General features: G+C 46.1%; 1 protein-coding gene across 1 annotated transcript in view; it reads left to right on the top strand.

Moving 5' to 3' along the window:
- The first annotated feature begins 3724 nt into the window (after positions 1-3724).
- Positions 3725-15514, top strand: part of LOC146758399 (uncharacterized) — a 50183-nt gene continuing 38393 nt past the window's right edge. The window contains exons 1-2 of the mRNA XM_085516613.1: positions 3725-4006; positions 7426-7488. Coding sequence (XP_085372739.1) covers positions 3856-4006; positions 7426-7488 — 214 coding nt within the window. The 5' untranslated portion in view covers positions 3725-3855. The remainder of the gene's footprint in view (positions 4007-7425; positions 7489-15514) is intronic.

Raw genomic sequence — 15514 nt, 5'->3', positions numbered from 1 at the left:
TGTTTCTTACCCTTCTTTGCACTGAGTGCAGAAGACTCAGCTTTCACATCAGGACTCAAACCCAAGTCTCCATAGTGAAAGTCCTAAAAATTCCTTCTTTGCACGAGCTGCTCTTCTCTGGCTCCCACACAGGAGCATGCTGTTCAAGCAGCTGCCATCTTTCCTGCCTCTCACGCAGGGAAAGGACAGCGTGTGCTCAGTGCTGGGCCTTTGCCACCCCCCTACTCCCCCTGCACAGGCAAAATGGCAAACATAGTCATGCCTCTTCCTCTTTTCTGAGGTGCTGCCCAAACAAGCGGTACAGATGTGTTCCAATAAGACATGGAAGGCTGGAACAGGGCTGATAGCATATGTTAACTGGGAAGCTTTAGAATTATCAGCTCCCTACCTTCCTTTCCTGTTGCACTTTGCACTGTGATGTGATGCCTAATGGGTGAGATTCTGTTGCTCGTGTGGAGGAGTGTTTCTCTGGTTGCCTTTCTGCAGTCGTCACTGCAGACAGTGGTGGGAGGTTATGGGTTGGGAAACCAAACTGTAGTGTGGCTCACAGCACAGGTGAAAACGTTATCAATCTGAAATGAAATCCGTGAGGTTGTTATGCCATACGGTTGAAACAAACTGATGCTGCAGAGACAGATTACTTGCTTGTCTTAAGCAAACGTTTGCTTTGGGAATAGCATCCACAGCAGATGAGCAGTTCTGTCAGGGCTGTGGCATGGCAAAGGACTGCAGTGACAATGCAGATTTCTCATGGCAGTTCATGTACAGTCTGGACACCAGAAGTTACAGGCAATAAAATACTCCATCAGAGAAGCAGGGGGCAGTTAGCAATATGCTGCTACTGCCTGTAGCAAGGCCAAGCTGTCATGTTCACACACACTGCACCAATTTAAAGACTTTTTTCCCCCCAGTTTTTATCATTGGTATCAGTTTAAAAAGAAAAGCCGTACCTAACAGGGAATTCTGGGCTCTCCATGAGTCAGAAATAACAACATCGACAGCTGTGCTGCAGATGGAGAGATGAGAAAATGAGTGGCAGTTCCCAAGTTAGTGTAGAGCAGGCAGGTTCTCCGAGCTGGCTTATGCTATGAAGCCTTAAGGCTGTTATTACTGCAAGGATCTGGGAGCAGCACATGAGGGCACATGGGAGCAGGGTATGAGGGCACTTCCTGGAACTGTGCCACTGAAATAGCACTGGGCAGGTTCCCATGAGTGTGCTCATCTGATTTATACATCCGCAAGACAGCAAGATGTCCCCATTTGCATCAATTCGCAGAACTGGATTAAGGTTTGGAGAACAGAGGAATTCTTTGTTCCCTAAGCTAAGATCTGGGTTTAGCTACGTCCAAATTGATACTTCATGCAGGTCTGAGAATGTCTTTGCTTGTTATTAACCTGTACTCTGTGTGTCATTTTTGCTCTCAAAGTGAGCCTTGGAAAGGCTGGCCTAAGGGCTGTGATCCGAGACATCCTCGCTCAGGTTACAGTACCAGAAACTGCAGGGAAACCCCAATGCAATGAAGCCAGCAGGATTTTTTCCCCATGAGTCGGCAGCTGGCAATTAGTTCATAGGGACACGTGGGGAGAAGTGACCCACATTAAGAAAAGAACGCCCCTGTTTGAAGAAGCCGAGGAAGCTTCAGTGGCTATATCTGGCCATTTGGGATGGGTGGTTCATCTGCGTCTTGGACCTTTGGAGTCTGTTAAAGACTGTGTAGTTCTGAGTAGGGCAGAAGTCTTAGATTTGGGGCCTTGGCAATGCTGGCTGACCTATGGAAGGTGCAGGCGATTGGTGGTGGGCAGAAAAGCCAACAAACAGGGGAAGGAGGCTGAGGAGAAACGGGACTGGGGGAATCTCCTGTGAGAATCTACCTTCCAAGTCAGGGAGCAGAGCAGTACAACTAGTCCACAGTGTGGGAGCCCTGCAGGAGCACAGAGCCAGGAGCCATCTGTATTAGGTGCTAGCAGGAGGAGTGCAGGGAAAGAGCTATGGAGGCAGCTGGGCAGCAGAGTAACTTTGATACCAGAAGAAATACGATGGATAAGTATTGGGGCCAATGTGTCTGCAGGGATGGTTTGAAGGAGACTGTCCTGGTACAAACAGGGACGTTTAATGCCAAGATTCAAGAGTGCTGGGAACACTGTGTATGGTTCTGTCAATAAAGAATGCTTACATAGGAGCAGGTGCAGAACAGGGCTCAGAGGGTGAGTGAGGGCCAGAAAGCTCAGCAGATGAGAGAAAACTAAAAGAGATCAGTTTGTTTGGCTTAGCAAAACAAAGACTGGAAGAGGAATGTGATGTCTCTTCGTAAACACTTCATTGCAAAGTAAATACTAGAGGGGAAGGAGAGGCCTTATAATAAAGATCAATACTGGCACAAGGACAAATTGGTACAAATTTGCTATTAATAAACTTAGCCTGAAAATTAGATTTTGAGCCATTAGAGGAGTGAGATTTTGGAGCAGCATCTCAAAGGGAGAAATGGAAACTGAAGGAACCTGAGAAGCCTGCAGGAGCAAAGAAAGTAGAGAGTAACTTAAATCTCTGATGCAGTCTCATTCTGTTTTGTGCATGCCAGTGCTATGGACAGCCCAATCCTAATGTATAGGCAGGAGAGCAAGTTGCAGCAGTCAGCAGCTGTAATGGAGAACCAACAGCCAAGTTCTAAGTCAGCTGCAGGACAAGGGGAGTTTAAAGGTAGCTGAGCTATGCAGATAGCCAGCTTTGGCTGTATCCCAGTGCTTGAGGACAGAGACTTCACCAACCTGGCTGAGGGTTGGGCCATTTGACAGCATCTTGCAGTAGCAAAACCTGCAGAGTAGGATGCAATTGTAAACTTTCCATCTCCACTTCCCAGTTGCTGCCATTTTCTGTTCCATTTTGGCACAGATCTGTGTTGTGGCTGCAGTAAGGTAGCTTTGTCTCTGTGTCCATCATTCCTTATATGCTATATCTCTGTGTATTTCTTTCCACTAAAGATTAAAATATGTTCTGGGATGTATTTTGGGAATACCTTTGGTGGAAATAGCCTTTATGCATGAAACTGCAGAAGGAAGTTTAGCAGAGCTGCCTTTGCCAGAGATGATAGTGGGACCCTTTTGCAAACCGTCTTGATTAGGTTTGTTTGGAAGTGTGGGAAGGTGTTTTGGTTGAGAGAAAATGAAATCATTTCTTGGGTTGTGAGTGTTCTCACAACAGCTTTGTTGCCTTGGGTCAGAGCTGAGGGATGCTTGCCTATAATGCAAGCTGAAGTTTTTAGGCTAGAAAATAAGAGGAGAATGTAAGGTAGATAAGCCAAAAATCAGCTAAAACAAATTCTTCAATCCTTAGTTGTGGTACAGAAAGGTATTCCTAGAAATGATGACAGTTTAGAATTGAGATAAAGAATGCAAGAAGAAAGGAATAATTAGATGTTACTGGACAGAACTGAGAATGAAAGGAGTAGCAGAGCATGCAGAGCGTGTATCTTTTTAAGCTCATAATGAGACATGAACATTCAGGCAGAGAAACAACTTATTTCCCCTTCCTTCTGGCTGCAGATCTGGAGAGCATCAAGGATTGACGGGCGAAAGCTGGAGGAGCACTGTTGCCTGTTCTGAAAAAGAAAACTCTGTTTCTACTCTGCAATTTGCCATAGAATCCGTGGTGCAGCTCTGCTGAGTTTGCTTTTGCATAGCATTTTTCTGTTACTAATAGACTTCAGTTATTTATTCCCCTGCATGATCCTGGCTTGGCAGTAAAACTAAGTAGAACATTGGAAGGCTGCCATTAATGGATGGAGTCGATGCATTGGAAGGATGTGATGAGTATAAAAATTCCGTTTCCCAGAACAGGCTCATATCTGATGATGTGAAATGTCACAGGTCTCTCAGAAGCAGCCAATCTCCCTTGGCTGCTGCTCATTAAAGTGTAGGGGTCTTAGGTTTTCAAGTGATCGTGGACCAACATGGAGTTTTGGCAGGGAGAAGGGAAACCTTGCAGGACTAACACAGGTGTGGTCTGCAGGTAATAGATTTCCTTTCGCTCCTTTTCCTGCAATATCAAAAATCTCAAAACTGAAGTTAAAGACTCAAGAACCTTAATGTGACTCTTTCTTCTTCTAAGAACTTCCACAGATTCTCCCGTGTGTTCCGTATCAGTCTAATGCAGGAGATATTGGGACTCTCCCCTGTGTATACAAATTTCTACTTCTTTCCTTTTGTTTTTCTTCCTCCCTCTGCCATTCTTCCTCTTCTTTCCCTCCCAGTTTAAGTACATTTCAATCTTTCCCCTTACCTGTGCCCGCACTGAGGGTTATTGCTAAGAGGTTGTTCTTCAGCCTTTTCACCTCTTGCTGCACTGACTTCAGTCTGGCTGTAGGTAATGGGGGGTGAAGTATGTGAATCCCGCAGTGTGCACATGAGCTCAGATAGAAGAAGGTGGTTGAATCTGGAAAGTGCTGCAGGAGATGTAGCGAAAAGCCTAGCTAGAATTTCCCTGTAATGTGAACGCTCCTATTTATGGTTGTCAAGATTTTTCCATTGGAAGAATAAAATCCCTGCATTGCATAATCAGTCTTTATCTGAGAAGATACACTCCCTCCTCCTGGCCCATTTAGGGCGTCAAAACAACTCTAATAGAAAGGGCACCCCATCTCCTTTCCTACCCTCCTAGCCCCTGTTCCTATCTCCACAATTAGCTTGGCAGCCGGGCTTGTTCTTCGTGCCGGTGCGGCATGTTCACTTGCACTGACACGGTTTCCTTCTGCCGTGAAGGAAAAGGTTAAGAACTAAAAGAAGCTCTGCCATCATCCACAAGGTATGAGGAGCCCAGCGCTGCTCCTGCCCTGCAGAATTCCAGCACCTGATGGACTGGACCTTGCGGCCTTCCCTGAAAGGCAATCCAGTTTTAGGGATTTATAAATACCCTTTGGTAAGGCAGATGGGAGTGTGGTAGGACAGAACGCGGTACGTCCCCATGAACTGGTTCAGAAAGAAGCGCTGTGAGTCTGTTCTTGAACTAAACTGTGGTTGGTGCAAAATGCAATACACCAACAAGCAAACCTTGGCAGTTTGGATGTGGGAGGCATCCCATGCCCAGAAATGTTTAACTGCTGCTTGCAGTTTTGTTGCGTGGATGCAACAGATGAAACGATGGGGCAGATCGTGATAGAGGGTAGATCAATAAAATGAGGAAGAAGAAGGTCTGCAGGAAATGGGGGTTACCCCGTCTTTCCCCTTTCCTGGCTGGGGTCTGTCTTCCACAGTCTTTGTAGAAGACTTTGGAGATGATGCCTCTTAATATCTTAATAGCCACGTCACTAGCTGGGATTATGAAGTGTGCCACTTCTTCTGCCCAAAGTTGATGAATATTGCAGAAGGAGGAAGAAGGAAGACTGGTGTGATGCAGCAGTCCATGTTCAAGGCAGTAGTGCCAACCTTTGGTGAGGAAATCCACCCGAAGGAGGCTGACGTTGTGCAATGCCCTGAGAAGACCCATGCAAACAAGGAACTACGCCGGTTGAACTCGTCAGACTTTTTCTTCTGTGCTGCCGCTGGCCAGAGGGGGCAATGCTGAACCATCTCTGCAAGTGGTGAGACATTTGCTTCTCGTTTCACAGGGTCAGAGAGACAGTATAAAAGTGAAGTTTAACTGCAAATATGCCATATCACAATATTTGTGAGGGACTTCTCTTTTAACCTGTTAGTACAAACGTGTAGTGCTCACTTTAAGAACTTTTCCAGAGTGCTTACAGCTTTGCCGTGCTTGAGCCATTCAGCTGGACACCTGTAGGAAGCACCTGAAACACAGCACACAGAGTGACCTGTTTCACAACTTTGGTCCACAACACACCTGTAATTTTCCACCTGAAACCCTGATGCTGCTGGGAGGAGCTGGTGGGAGTGTGACTGGTGGCAGGTGACTCACAGCCTGACTGCCCCGCTGGGATAAAATCTCTGCAGAGAGGGTTTGAAGGATCACCTGCTTTGATCACATGGGCTCACGTGGAGGCTCGTCTCCAGCCTCCTGTCTGCTGACATCTCATTTGGAGGCAGCTGCTCACATCCTGCTCACAGCACTTTGCAGTGATGTTAGCAGAAGGATCTCCAAGAAGTGTATTTACGCTGTAACACACTGTGGCTGGGTTTAGGTCTAGTACCAGGTACTCTGGGTTCTATGTTTTATTCTCTGAAGTGACGTCAAGAACATGACCGAGTTATTTGGAAGTGTTTGGTTTCTAAAGCCTGTCTGTTGGGTTCTGCCTCTGCTCCTCCCTGGAGACCCAGAAGAGTTTGGGCACAGGCTCAGCTTGCAGTAGTGCAAAACTCTCTGGCAGAGAACAGGTCTCTTGATGTGGATATGGATTACTTTTTCACTGATTTGACCTCCTTTCCTCACTGTCAGGGTAGAAATATTGTGGCCCCATGAACTCAGGCACTCATTCTTATGCAATGTGAGCAGTGATGTGATTTACCGTCACTCATGAAAACATCCCAATTCTCATTTGGTCTGGTGCTGGTTTACTTTCCTAGCTTGAAAGGTTGAAAGTCGTGAAACCAGGAGGGCTTTACATCGTGTAAAACACATTGTGTTTTCCAAGAAAGTGCCTCCCTGTGCTGCAGGATGCAGAGTGTTCTGTGGCCTTGGGATGCACAGAGCTGGAACTCCTCCACAGCAAGTGACTGACTACAGCCAGAGCCATTCCTGCCCTCGTGTCCATGTGAGTAGCCCCTGCTCTGTGCCACCAGAGGCTCCTGCAGACAGGCAGCCTGTGGCTGACTTGGCTTGACAACCTGAGCTCTGTTGGAGCAGTAGGGTCACATCTGTAGGCTGGGGATTAATCAGGGATGCAAGGGAAGGCAAAACACCTGAGCACAGCGAGGCTTGTAGGACTTGTAAAGATGAGGAAAACTCTGCTACCTTTTTGAGGTTGACAGCCTTCATCAGAGCAGACAGCAAAACTCTCTGCTGGCTCAGAAAGCCTTGCTGCGCACAGAACCTTTGTGGTGCCCAGGAGGGCATGGTGTGCAGCAGCACTGCAGTGAAGGCGGCACTCACTGAACCTGGCAGCAAGAACATGGCTTGTCTTGGTGTGACTGCAGCTGAGGAGTATATAAACCTAGACACCTGGAAGGCACTGGATCCTCCAATAGAACAATCTGGGCACTGACACAGGTGCAAGTCGGCCAGGCTGGATGTGCTTTACTTTCACCATTTAGCCCCAAGGAAGTTCCTGATCTCAGAAGTTCAGCTGGGTGTCAGCTTCCAGCTGAGTCAATATAAGGAACGAAGGCTGCACAGGGGTTGCTCTCCTGCTCATCAGACTTGAGCAGAATTAGTTAAAAATGTAAAACAGGTGAATTGTTTTTCCTGAAGGAAGACTTTCCCAAAGAACTGGATAACCTATTTTTTGCTTTCTTTAAAACAATCTCGGTGGTGTGAAGGGAGCTGCAGTGGTGGGCAGACCAAGGCTGTGTCTCATCATGGGCCTGTGATCTTCATTGGAGGTAAGTCACTCCTGTGCTTGGCTGTCATTATGCAATCTGAGCCGTGTGATAACAGTGTGAAACATGCAGTGTTGGACTGAGAATGACTCTGCAGTCACGCTCTTTAATGCCTTTTCTATTCTGGTGGGCTCAGCAATACCTTGTTGTACTTATTGGCTGAAGGCTTGGGGCGAGCTGTGGCTGAGTATTTCTGGCGTGATGCAGTGGCTATACAATTCCTGGCCCTGAGTAAGGGCTGACTGGACGCAGACTCTGAGGAGTGCCCTAAAAATACCAGTGTCATGCAAGGAAGGAGGGTGGGGATGCCCAGGATTCTCTCATCCTCTTACACTGTGTGCTGGAGGACTTGGCATTGGCTGCTGTCTCTCGCTTTGTTCTGTGTCTGCGTTTTTCATAGTGGGTTTAGTGAACATGTTTCCCTTCATGTTTTTTTCTTGTTGGCATGACAGTGAAGTAGAGAGATGTGGATAAAGTGCAGCTGTTCCTTTCAAAGCATGTCCATACACAGGAGAACTTGAGGTTACAGCAGAGCGTCATAAGTTCTATGAAATACTGTTGCTATAGAGGAAGTTCTGTTGAACAGCAGTTGATTGAGTTCAGCTGGCTGAGGAGGCAGCAGTTCGCATCAAGTAGCAAAAAAAACCCCAAAACCAATCCTAAAAAAAACCAATCCAAGTGAAAGCTAATTGTTTCCCCCCAAAAAATTGAGCATATGTACATGTTTGGCTGGAAGTATTTATTGTTATTCTTTATTTATTATTGTTATTGTTGGTATTATTATTTCTGCTGAGAAAACAATCTGCATTCAGTGAATCTTTTAGGGAACGTTTCCCCTTGATTCTCAAAAATCCATCAGTTTTTAACCAGCTTTGAGTGTGTGTGTGGGTTAAAAAAGAAGGTAGTATGTTCAGATGAGGATGTTGTTTATACATTTAAGCTAATAGCCGGGTAGCTTGTAGCTTGTAAAAGTGACATAAATATGTCACGATCAGAAGATAAGAAGCTTCAGCTGTTGAGACTGCAGAACTCCACGTGACCAGGATGGTTCTGTATGTGACAAGCTGAAGAAATGGGCCTCCTGGCTTTAGGTGACTTCTCAGGATTGGCTGATGAGTGCTCCACGAGGAGTCCTCCTCCTCTCAGGGGTTAGACATTTCAGGTTAAAACTTAAGTAATATTAACTAATTTTAAGAGAAGAAAGGACTGTTGCTATCTTTGCTGAATGCCAGAATTACAACCAGAGCAGAAATAATCACAAATCCTAAAGGCTACGTGCTGCAGCTCAGTAAGCTCCCATCAAACCCACCTTTTCTCATAGATGGCTTTTCCTTCCCTGACTTCTCCTTTTCGAGGGTTTGGTTAAGTGGGAGACTATGCAGCTCAACTCATTGGACCTGGTTTCTCAGAAGAGAACAAGACATGCTCCAGAAAGAAGGGCAAAAGCTCTTCAGTTTCCTCAGAGTGTTTTCCCATTGCCAACACCGTGTTCACCCCACGTCCTCCATGACTGCCTGTGAACTGCAAAGCCCAAATTCCCTCTGCGCAGAAGGAGCCTAACGTGGCATTGAAGCCAGTTGCCTTTTGCCTGGATGAAGGGTCAGGATTCCAGCAAAAGGTCTCCCCACTGGTTGGTTTTCGCTCTGGGCAATAGCACAGAATCCCCCTGGTCTCTGTCAGTAGCGTTTCATTCCTGGAGACCTCTGTGATCTGCAAGTACCTCATGGCAGGTGAAGGGAGAGGGAACGTGCCTTGTGATGTTGTGGAGAGTCAGAGCAGTGGTGAAAACAGCCCTTCAAGTTTTTCACGCTGATTGCACTGGGTAATAGCCTGGATCCGCCAGTTAACCTGACCTCAGTGGTGGCTGCCTGCTAAGTCCAGGCTGTCTTCGGAGCCTCAGAGCTGGAGTGCTGGCTGTTTTAAGGCTTTGGTACAGAGGTTTTTGTTTTGTCCTAGTTAAGAGTCACAGACAAAGGTATCAATAGTGGTGTTTTTGTTGCATAGTGATTTCTGATAGCCAGAAACAGCCCTGACTAGAGTGCTGTTGATTCACATGTGGCTAGAAAAGCATATAGCTTTCTCCAAGGACACTGGTGTTGCCAAGTTACCCAACTCCAAGTAACCCTGCTGTAGGGCACTGCATATGGGACCATACACAGAAATCACTGCTAAACTAAAGGCAAAAGAAAAAAAGAGGTGCTTGTTTAGCAGCGTGTCATGGAGACGTGTAGCAACATTTTCTCAGAACTCATGTTGGCTTAAGTAGTATCAAAGGGGAATTCAGCCTGTGGTTGTAACCTGTGCCAGGGGTTCCCAGGTTTATACTGCACTGACATCAGCAATAGCAACCATGGGCGTAGGCAACAGTCATTGTTATCGTTGCTGGAGTCAAGGGTGGATCATGAAACAGTGGTCACTGTTTCATGCGTATAGGAAGGCATGCCTCTCATGTCTCCCATGTACCCTCTGGTCATGTGCATTTGTAATCATCAAGCTACCATAGCCCTCCTCAGTGGGACCCCTGCTCCCTGTCCCAAGTCAAGACCCGTACTTCACCCTTGCATTTACTGAACCCCATCTCCATCAACATTCCCTGTGCTCATAGAGATACTGGCACCAGGGCCAGGGCATTTCTTCCTTCAGTGACATCAGTATCACAGCGTATCTGCTTATAAACACATTAAAATCTCTGCTTTCTAGGAGAGTGCTGCTTTCCCTGCAATGGCTGCAGCCAGCAGGAAATAATAATAATAATTTAAAAAGCTGAGGGTTTTACACAGAGCCTTTGAGATAAGATTAACTCAGGAGAGCAGCCTGAGAAGCAGTAACTGCTGAGTGCCAGAAATGTACTCCTTGTAAACTGCATTGAGTTAGTAAAGAACTGGTTGGTGAAGTATCAAAACAGTCCAGGTTTGGGTGAGATGTTATGTGTATATGGAAAAGATGGTGATGAATGGGAAACTTCAAAATAAATCAAAGGCAAGTGTTGCCTTTTTCTGGTGTTTCCAGTGCTGTTTTGTTCTTTAGCAGCTTGATTAGGGCTGTACAGGTGAGCTGACTCTGGAATTGAGGTAGAACAGGGGGCAGACGCTGATGTAGATGTAACAGCTCTTACAGCTTGCTTGGGTTTAACCAAACTAAAGACAATTTCAGTGAGGGCATTTAGATATCTTCAGGAAATACAGAAAAACGATTACATTTTAAACAGGAAAGTCCCATTCCCTTGTTCCAGAGGAAGACTTGATCTTTTCAGATGATCTGCATCACAAGTGTGGTCTCTTGACAGCTGCAGGTGCACAGGTGACCAGGTTTGAGGACTGTACTTGAGTGAAGAACTGTTTGCTGCTACGCTGCCTCCTTAGAAAAACACTTGCAGCTTCATAGTGCCATAGGATGAGCATCTCGGGTGTTGCTGTGATAAAATAAGCCTTATCTACTCTTCCTGAAGCTGCTCGTGGTGCACGATCTCAACAGTCCTAATTCCAAAGTCAGAGTTGTGGAATATTCTTCCCAATTTTCTTTTTCATCCTTGTAAAGTTACCTTTGTTAATGGAGGCAACCAAGCCAGAGAACAGCAATGTTCTAATTATAGGAAGGTAAATGGCAACCCCAAAGAGTGTGAAGGTCTGAACTGAAGCCTGACAGATAAAGGGTTTATATGTTGTGGGGTGTGCTCTGTATGTGAGTGAATGAATACAGCTTACGCAGTATGTAACTACTTGCAGAGGATGCTGTATCTTCTGCTGAATTCAACTGTGGTGAATTAAAGCATCTGGGGAAAGTCCCGCCTCTGGGCATTGTGGTTTTGATAGTTTAGAGTCCTTCCACTGTGTCACCAAACATGGCCTCGTTTCTCCACTTACATCATTAGTTTAAAAGGGAAAAACAACAACCGTACCAAAAAAAAATCCCACAAAGCCACTTAAGAATAGTTATTGATTCAGTTAAAAAGAGTTGTATGATTCCATATTGTTGCTTGTGAGCATGGCCTGCCATTTGGAAGCCAAGGAAGCAGGAAGGATGTCAGGGAGCCCCAGGCATATTCTGTGATCTTTGCTGTATTCTTTAGGACTTGTCTTTGGGAATTCTTGTGTGAAAATGGCAAGATAAGGGAGAGAGAACTGGGCAAAGCAGAGAAATCAGTGGCCCAGCTCAAGGTAAGACTCCAGAAGAATCTCTTCTTTCATTGTGCATAATGAATTTTGCGATGCTTTTCACTTTGATGGAGCCTTGGGTAGTGTCGGATGTGGGTGAGGAGCTGCCTGCATCGTAGCATTTCTCATATTTGACAAACTGAGAGGGCAACTTCTGAGTTAAACTGATTTGTGATGGTTAATTCTGAATAACTGGGCTTAAATGTCAACCCAGTACTTTGCCCTGTGAGGCTCCAAACTCAGTTTCTCTCCGCCTGCCCCTACCATTCTGTGCTACCAGAAGAATGAAGTTCTTCAGGGAATAACCATGACAAGTCACTTCCTGCTGTGACGCAGGGAGGTCTGGGTTTCTGAGAATACCTTGTGTTTCTGAAAGGAACAAGCCTGGAGCAAGAGGTGTAGGCAGAATGCATTTGGGCTGAGGCCAAAGTGTTCCCATGCTGAGAGCTGTGACAGCCCTGGTTTGCTGGGCCCAGAGCTCTGACTTCAGCTGGGTGCAGGAATCCCTTGTGGTTGGGGCTCAGCCTGGTTTTGGCTTTGGCCAGGGAAGTTTATTCAGGTGCCAGGAGGGAGCAATTTGACCAAGCCCTTAATAGAATGCTGAAAGCAGCCATTCCTTATAGGGTGGCCTATTTGAGCCTGATCCTAAGAGCTAAAGAGTTAATGATGCTTTGTTGTTCATCTGACCCTTCTCCACTGGGAACGAGGGATTTCAGAGCTGGTTTGGAAGCTGGTGGTATCTGCAGGATGGCCACCCTCATTGAAGAAAATGTAAACAAAAAGGCTTTTCTAACCAGTAACATAATTTATCCAAAGCTAAAGGACGTTTTGCCTAGAGTTTGGTGAGTGTTTCACATGGGTGCTGGGATCAGGCATTCTTCAAGAACAGAGCAGTGTTTGGAAGAGATCTGTGACTGCCCTCAGGAAGGGGGCATCTTCATAAAGGCTGATCATTGTTCAGTGGTGTAGACAGCATTAGGAGCCAAAGCACAAGAGCAGTGTGGAAGGGGAGGGAGAATGGGGAGCAGTTAATATGAATTAGAAATGAAGTGCGGAAAACTGGAAATAAAAAGGGAAATGTACAATTATCCTCGGCTGCTATCTTCAAGGACATTGAAGAATTTAAACAATCTGCTTGAAACAGAGCACTGTGTAAGGCCTCTTTGAAATGGAAATTATGCAATTGTTAATGAAGGCGAAAATAAGTAGAAGCATTTAGCGAGTGTTTCTGATCCGTGTTTTGGGTGACAGCAGAATAATGTACTTGAATCACAGGAGGACAATGCATTAATTTCTAATTTATTAAGCCACCAGGAAAAGGTATTATAAAACAGTGATGAGGAACAAGTATTTCAGAAGGAGCCTGTTCAGATAACTTGCAGTGAGAGCCCCAGCAGTGGTACTAAGAACACAGGTGGCAATTTTGGATGCTGGGACATCGAGGACACTGGGCTGCAGTATGCAGAAATGGAAAGTGGGTGGCTGGAGCAAAGCCATCGTGCAGAAAGCTCAGAGTGAAGGGCTTCTTCCCTGATCTGTGGGTTCCTATGGGCTTAGGGTCCAGCCCTGGGTGCAACTCCTGGTCTTAGGGCCTTTGGGGGCTGCTCCAGCACAAAGCACTGCTGCTGCTGTGATAGGAACTGCTGCTTCTGAGGCTGGAAAGAGGCTCTGCATCCAGAAAGGCACTGAAGAGCCGCAGGTTTGAGGTGGAAGGGAGCTGGCTGAGATTTGAAGCCACTCTCCCTCAAAGCAGTGTTGGTTTTGGATTAACTGCCTGTGGAAAGTGCCAGCACGTTGGTTTGTTTGGGTATTCTGATCACCCCTGCCTTGAACTCCTGTGTACTTAGGAATTAATTTCCTTGGGAAACATTATGAATGGTGATGACAATGCTTGTGCTAATGCCCTTCATGGCTGGCAGGGCAGGGAATGCAGATCCTGCACAGCACTGAGCCTGCTGTTATAAATGGTGCATTGGGTGCTGAGCCTCAGTGCTCACTGTGACAGCACTTACCTGTAGGGCTTGGGTGCTCCAGAGACAATGTGCCTGCGGGCTGAGGGAGTTTTCCCACCTTTGCACCCCCTCCAAGTAAGGAGGATTTAGAAGATTAAGCAGAGGAAAGATGACATGCTGGCTGTGCCTCTACTGGGGCACCACTGGGCTGGCTTGTGTTTCCCAGCCCTGGAGCATCTTTGCTGCTGGAGCTTCTGCAGCAGGGAGAAGCTTGCTGGAAGGAGCAGCCTTTGGGGATGGAGGAAGGCAAGGCTAAGGGTGAGGTATTCAGTTAGTTCTCATGCTGATGCAGTGCTGAATTGTATGGCAGAAAATACTTACTATCTGCAGCCCTGTGCAGCCCCCAGCTCCCCCACAGGCTCCATCTCACAGCTGCCCTCAGCTCAAGGGGGCTCACCACACCAACAGAAGTGGTAATTCCACTTCATCTGTTAATATTGCCTTGATAGGAAGGTAGCTTGGCTTTTCTTAAAACATTGGAGCCACTTGTGTGTTTCCTTGAATTGCATTTGACGCTTATTTTTCAGATGCACTTATGTCTCCAGTGAGTGTTTCGTAACTGAAGAATAAATGATTTCTTCTCATTTTATTTCTAGGAAATGCTCCTATCTGTGAATCTCAGAGAGGCTCTTGGGTTGTTAGGCTGACTTTGAGGGTTCTGCAGTCCTTGCTCTTTGCCATTAGCATTATTATTAGTCACTGTTTGCTATGAATAAGAGGCTGGGCCCAATATGTTTTTTTTCCTGCTGTCAAGCTGATATCTTGAATAACAATGTGAAAGCAACATTCATTATTTGATTACTGGGGGAAATGGAATTAGAAATGGGATTCAAAATGGAGTTATTAATATTAATGGCAGATTTATTATGCCATAATGTTTTTTAGAAGGGCACTGAGAAGGTTCTGCACCATACAGGACATACTTTCCCTGGCGTGGCTTTGTATAATCGATTCTAAATACCAGGAGCTCAAAGTGAGTAATTACTAATTGGGAGCAGAGCACTGCAGGAGGAGCCAGCTGGCCCTTCCCTCCCAGCTGCCTCTCCTCGGGGTGAATTGTGCTGCTGTTAGCTGCTACCTGTATCCTATTTCTCCCTTTATTTCCCCCCTTCCCTGTCCTCTCTTCACTGCTACTGCCTACTCTAGACAGGGATGAGAATGCAGCATGTGGAAGCAGTGTGGGGTTCAGAGTTTTGCCTTGCCTGTCCTGCTCTGGTAGAGTTCCTACATCATACAGGAGAAACTTGCCAAGAGGAGATGGTGTGGGAAATAAACTCAACCTGAAAACTTCTTTGGCCAAAGCCATTATGAGGATGTTCCCAGGGCTCTGTCCTGTGCATGGCAGGTTGGTCATCTATTCACCATGAGTTGTGAACAGGGGAGCTGTGAATGTACAGCTGACCCCTGCAAGACATTGCCAAAGCTAGGAAGTGTGGCTCCAAGGTGAATTTCAGACAGCCTTCCTCCAACTTAGCACTTCATCAGTGTCTGTGCAGGGTCCTGACTGACACTGTGAGGTTTGCTGTGCTGACATTGTAGAACTATGTAGAAACGAAGCTTGCTTTCATTCACCATCAGCTGCAAGCTTTGGCAGCTTCTGAAGTATTACAACACTTCTTAAATGTCTATTTCTGCCTACCGAGTATTTTCTTTGTTGTATTCCTCTGGCAGTTCTTAGGTTAGAATGAGGAAAGGGGATTTTCCTAATAGTAATATGAAAACTGGTGACTGATAAGTCATTTTTAACATTTTTCTATTCATTCTTACAGTGAAAAATGGATTTTAAAGGTGGCTTAAGAAGGTTTTTTTATATCCTGGCAATCCCCACTATCAGTACAAGCTGGGGGATGAAAGGATGGAGCA

The sequence above is a fragment of the Coturnix japonica genome, chromosome 15 (assembly GCF_054131305.1).
Source record: "Coturnix japonica strain WE chromosome 15, WE-NBRP24, whole genome shotgun sequence".
NCBI lineage: Eukaryota > Metazoa > Chordata > Aves > Galliformes > Phasianidae > Coturnix > Coturnix japonica.
This window is presented reverse-complemented; position numbering and strand designations above follow the sequence as displayed.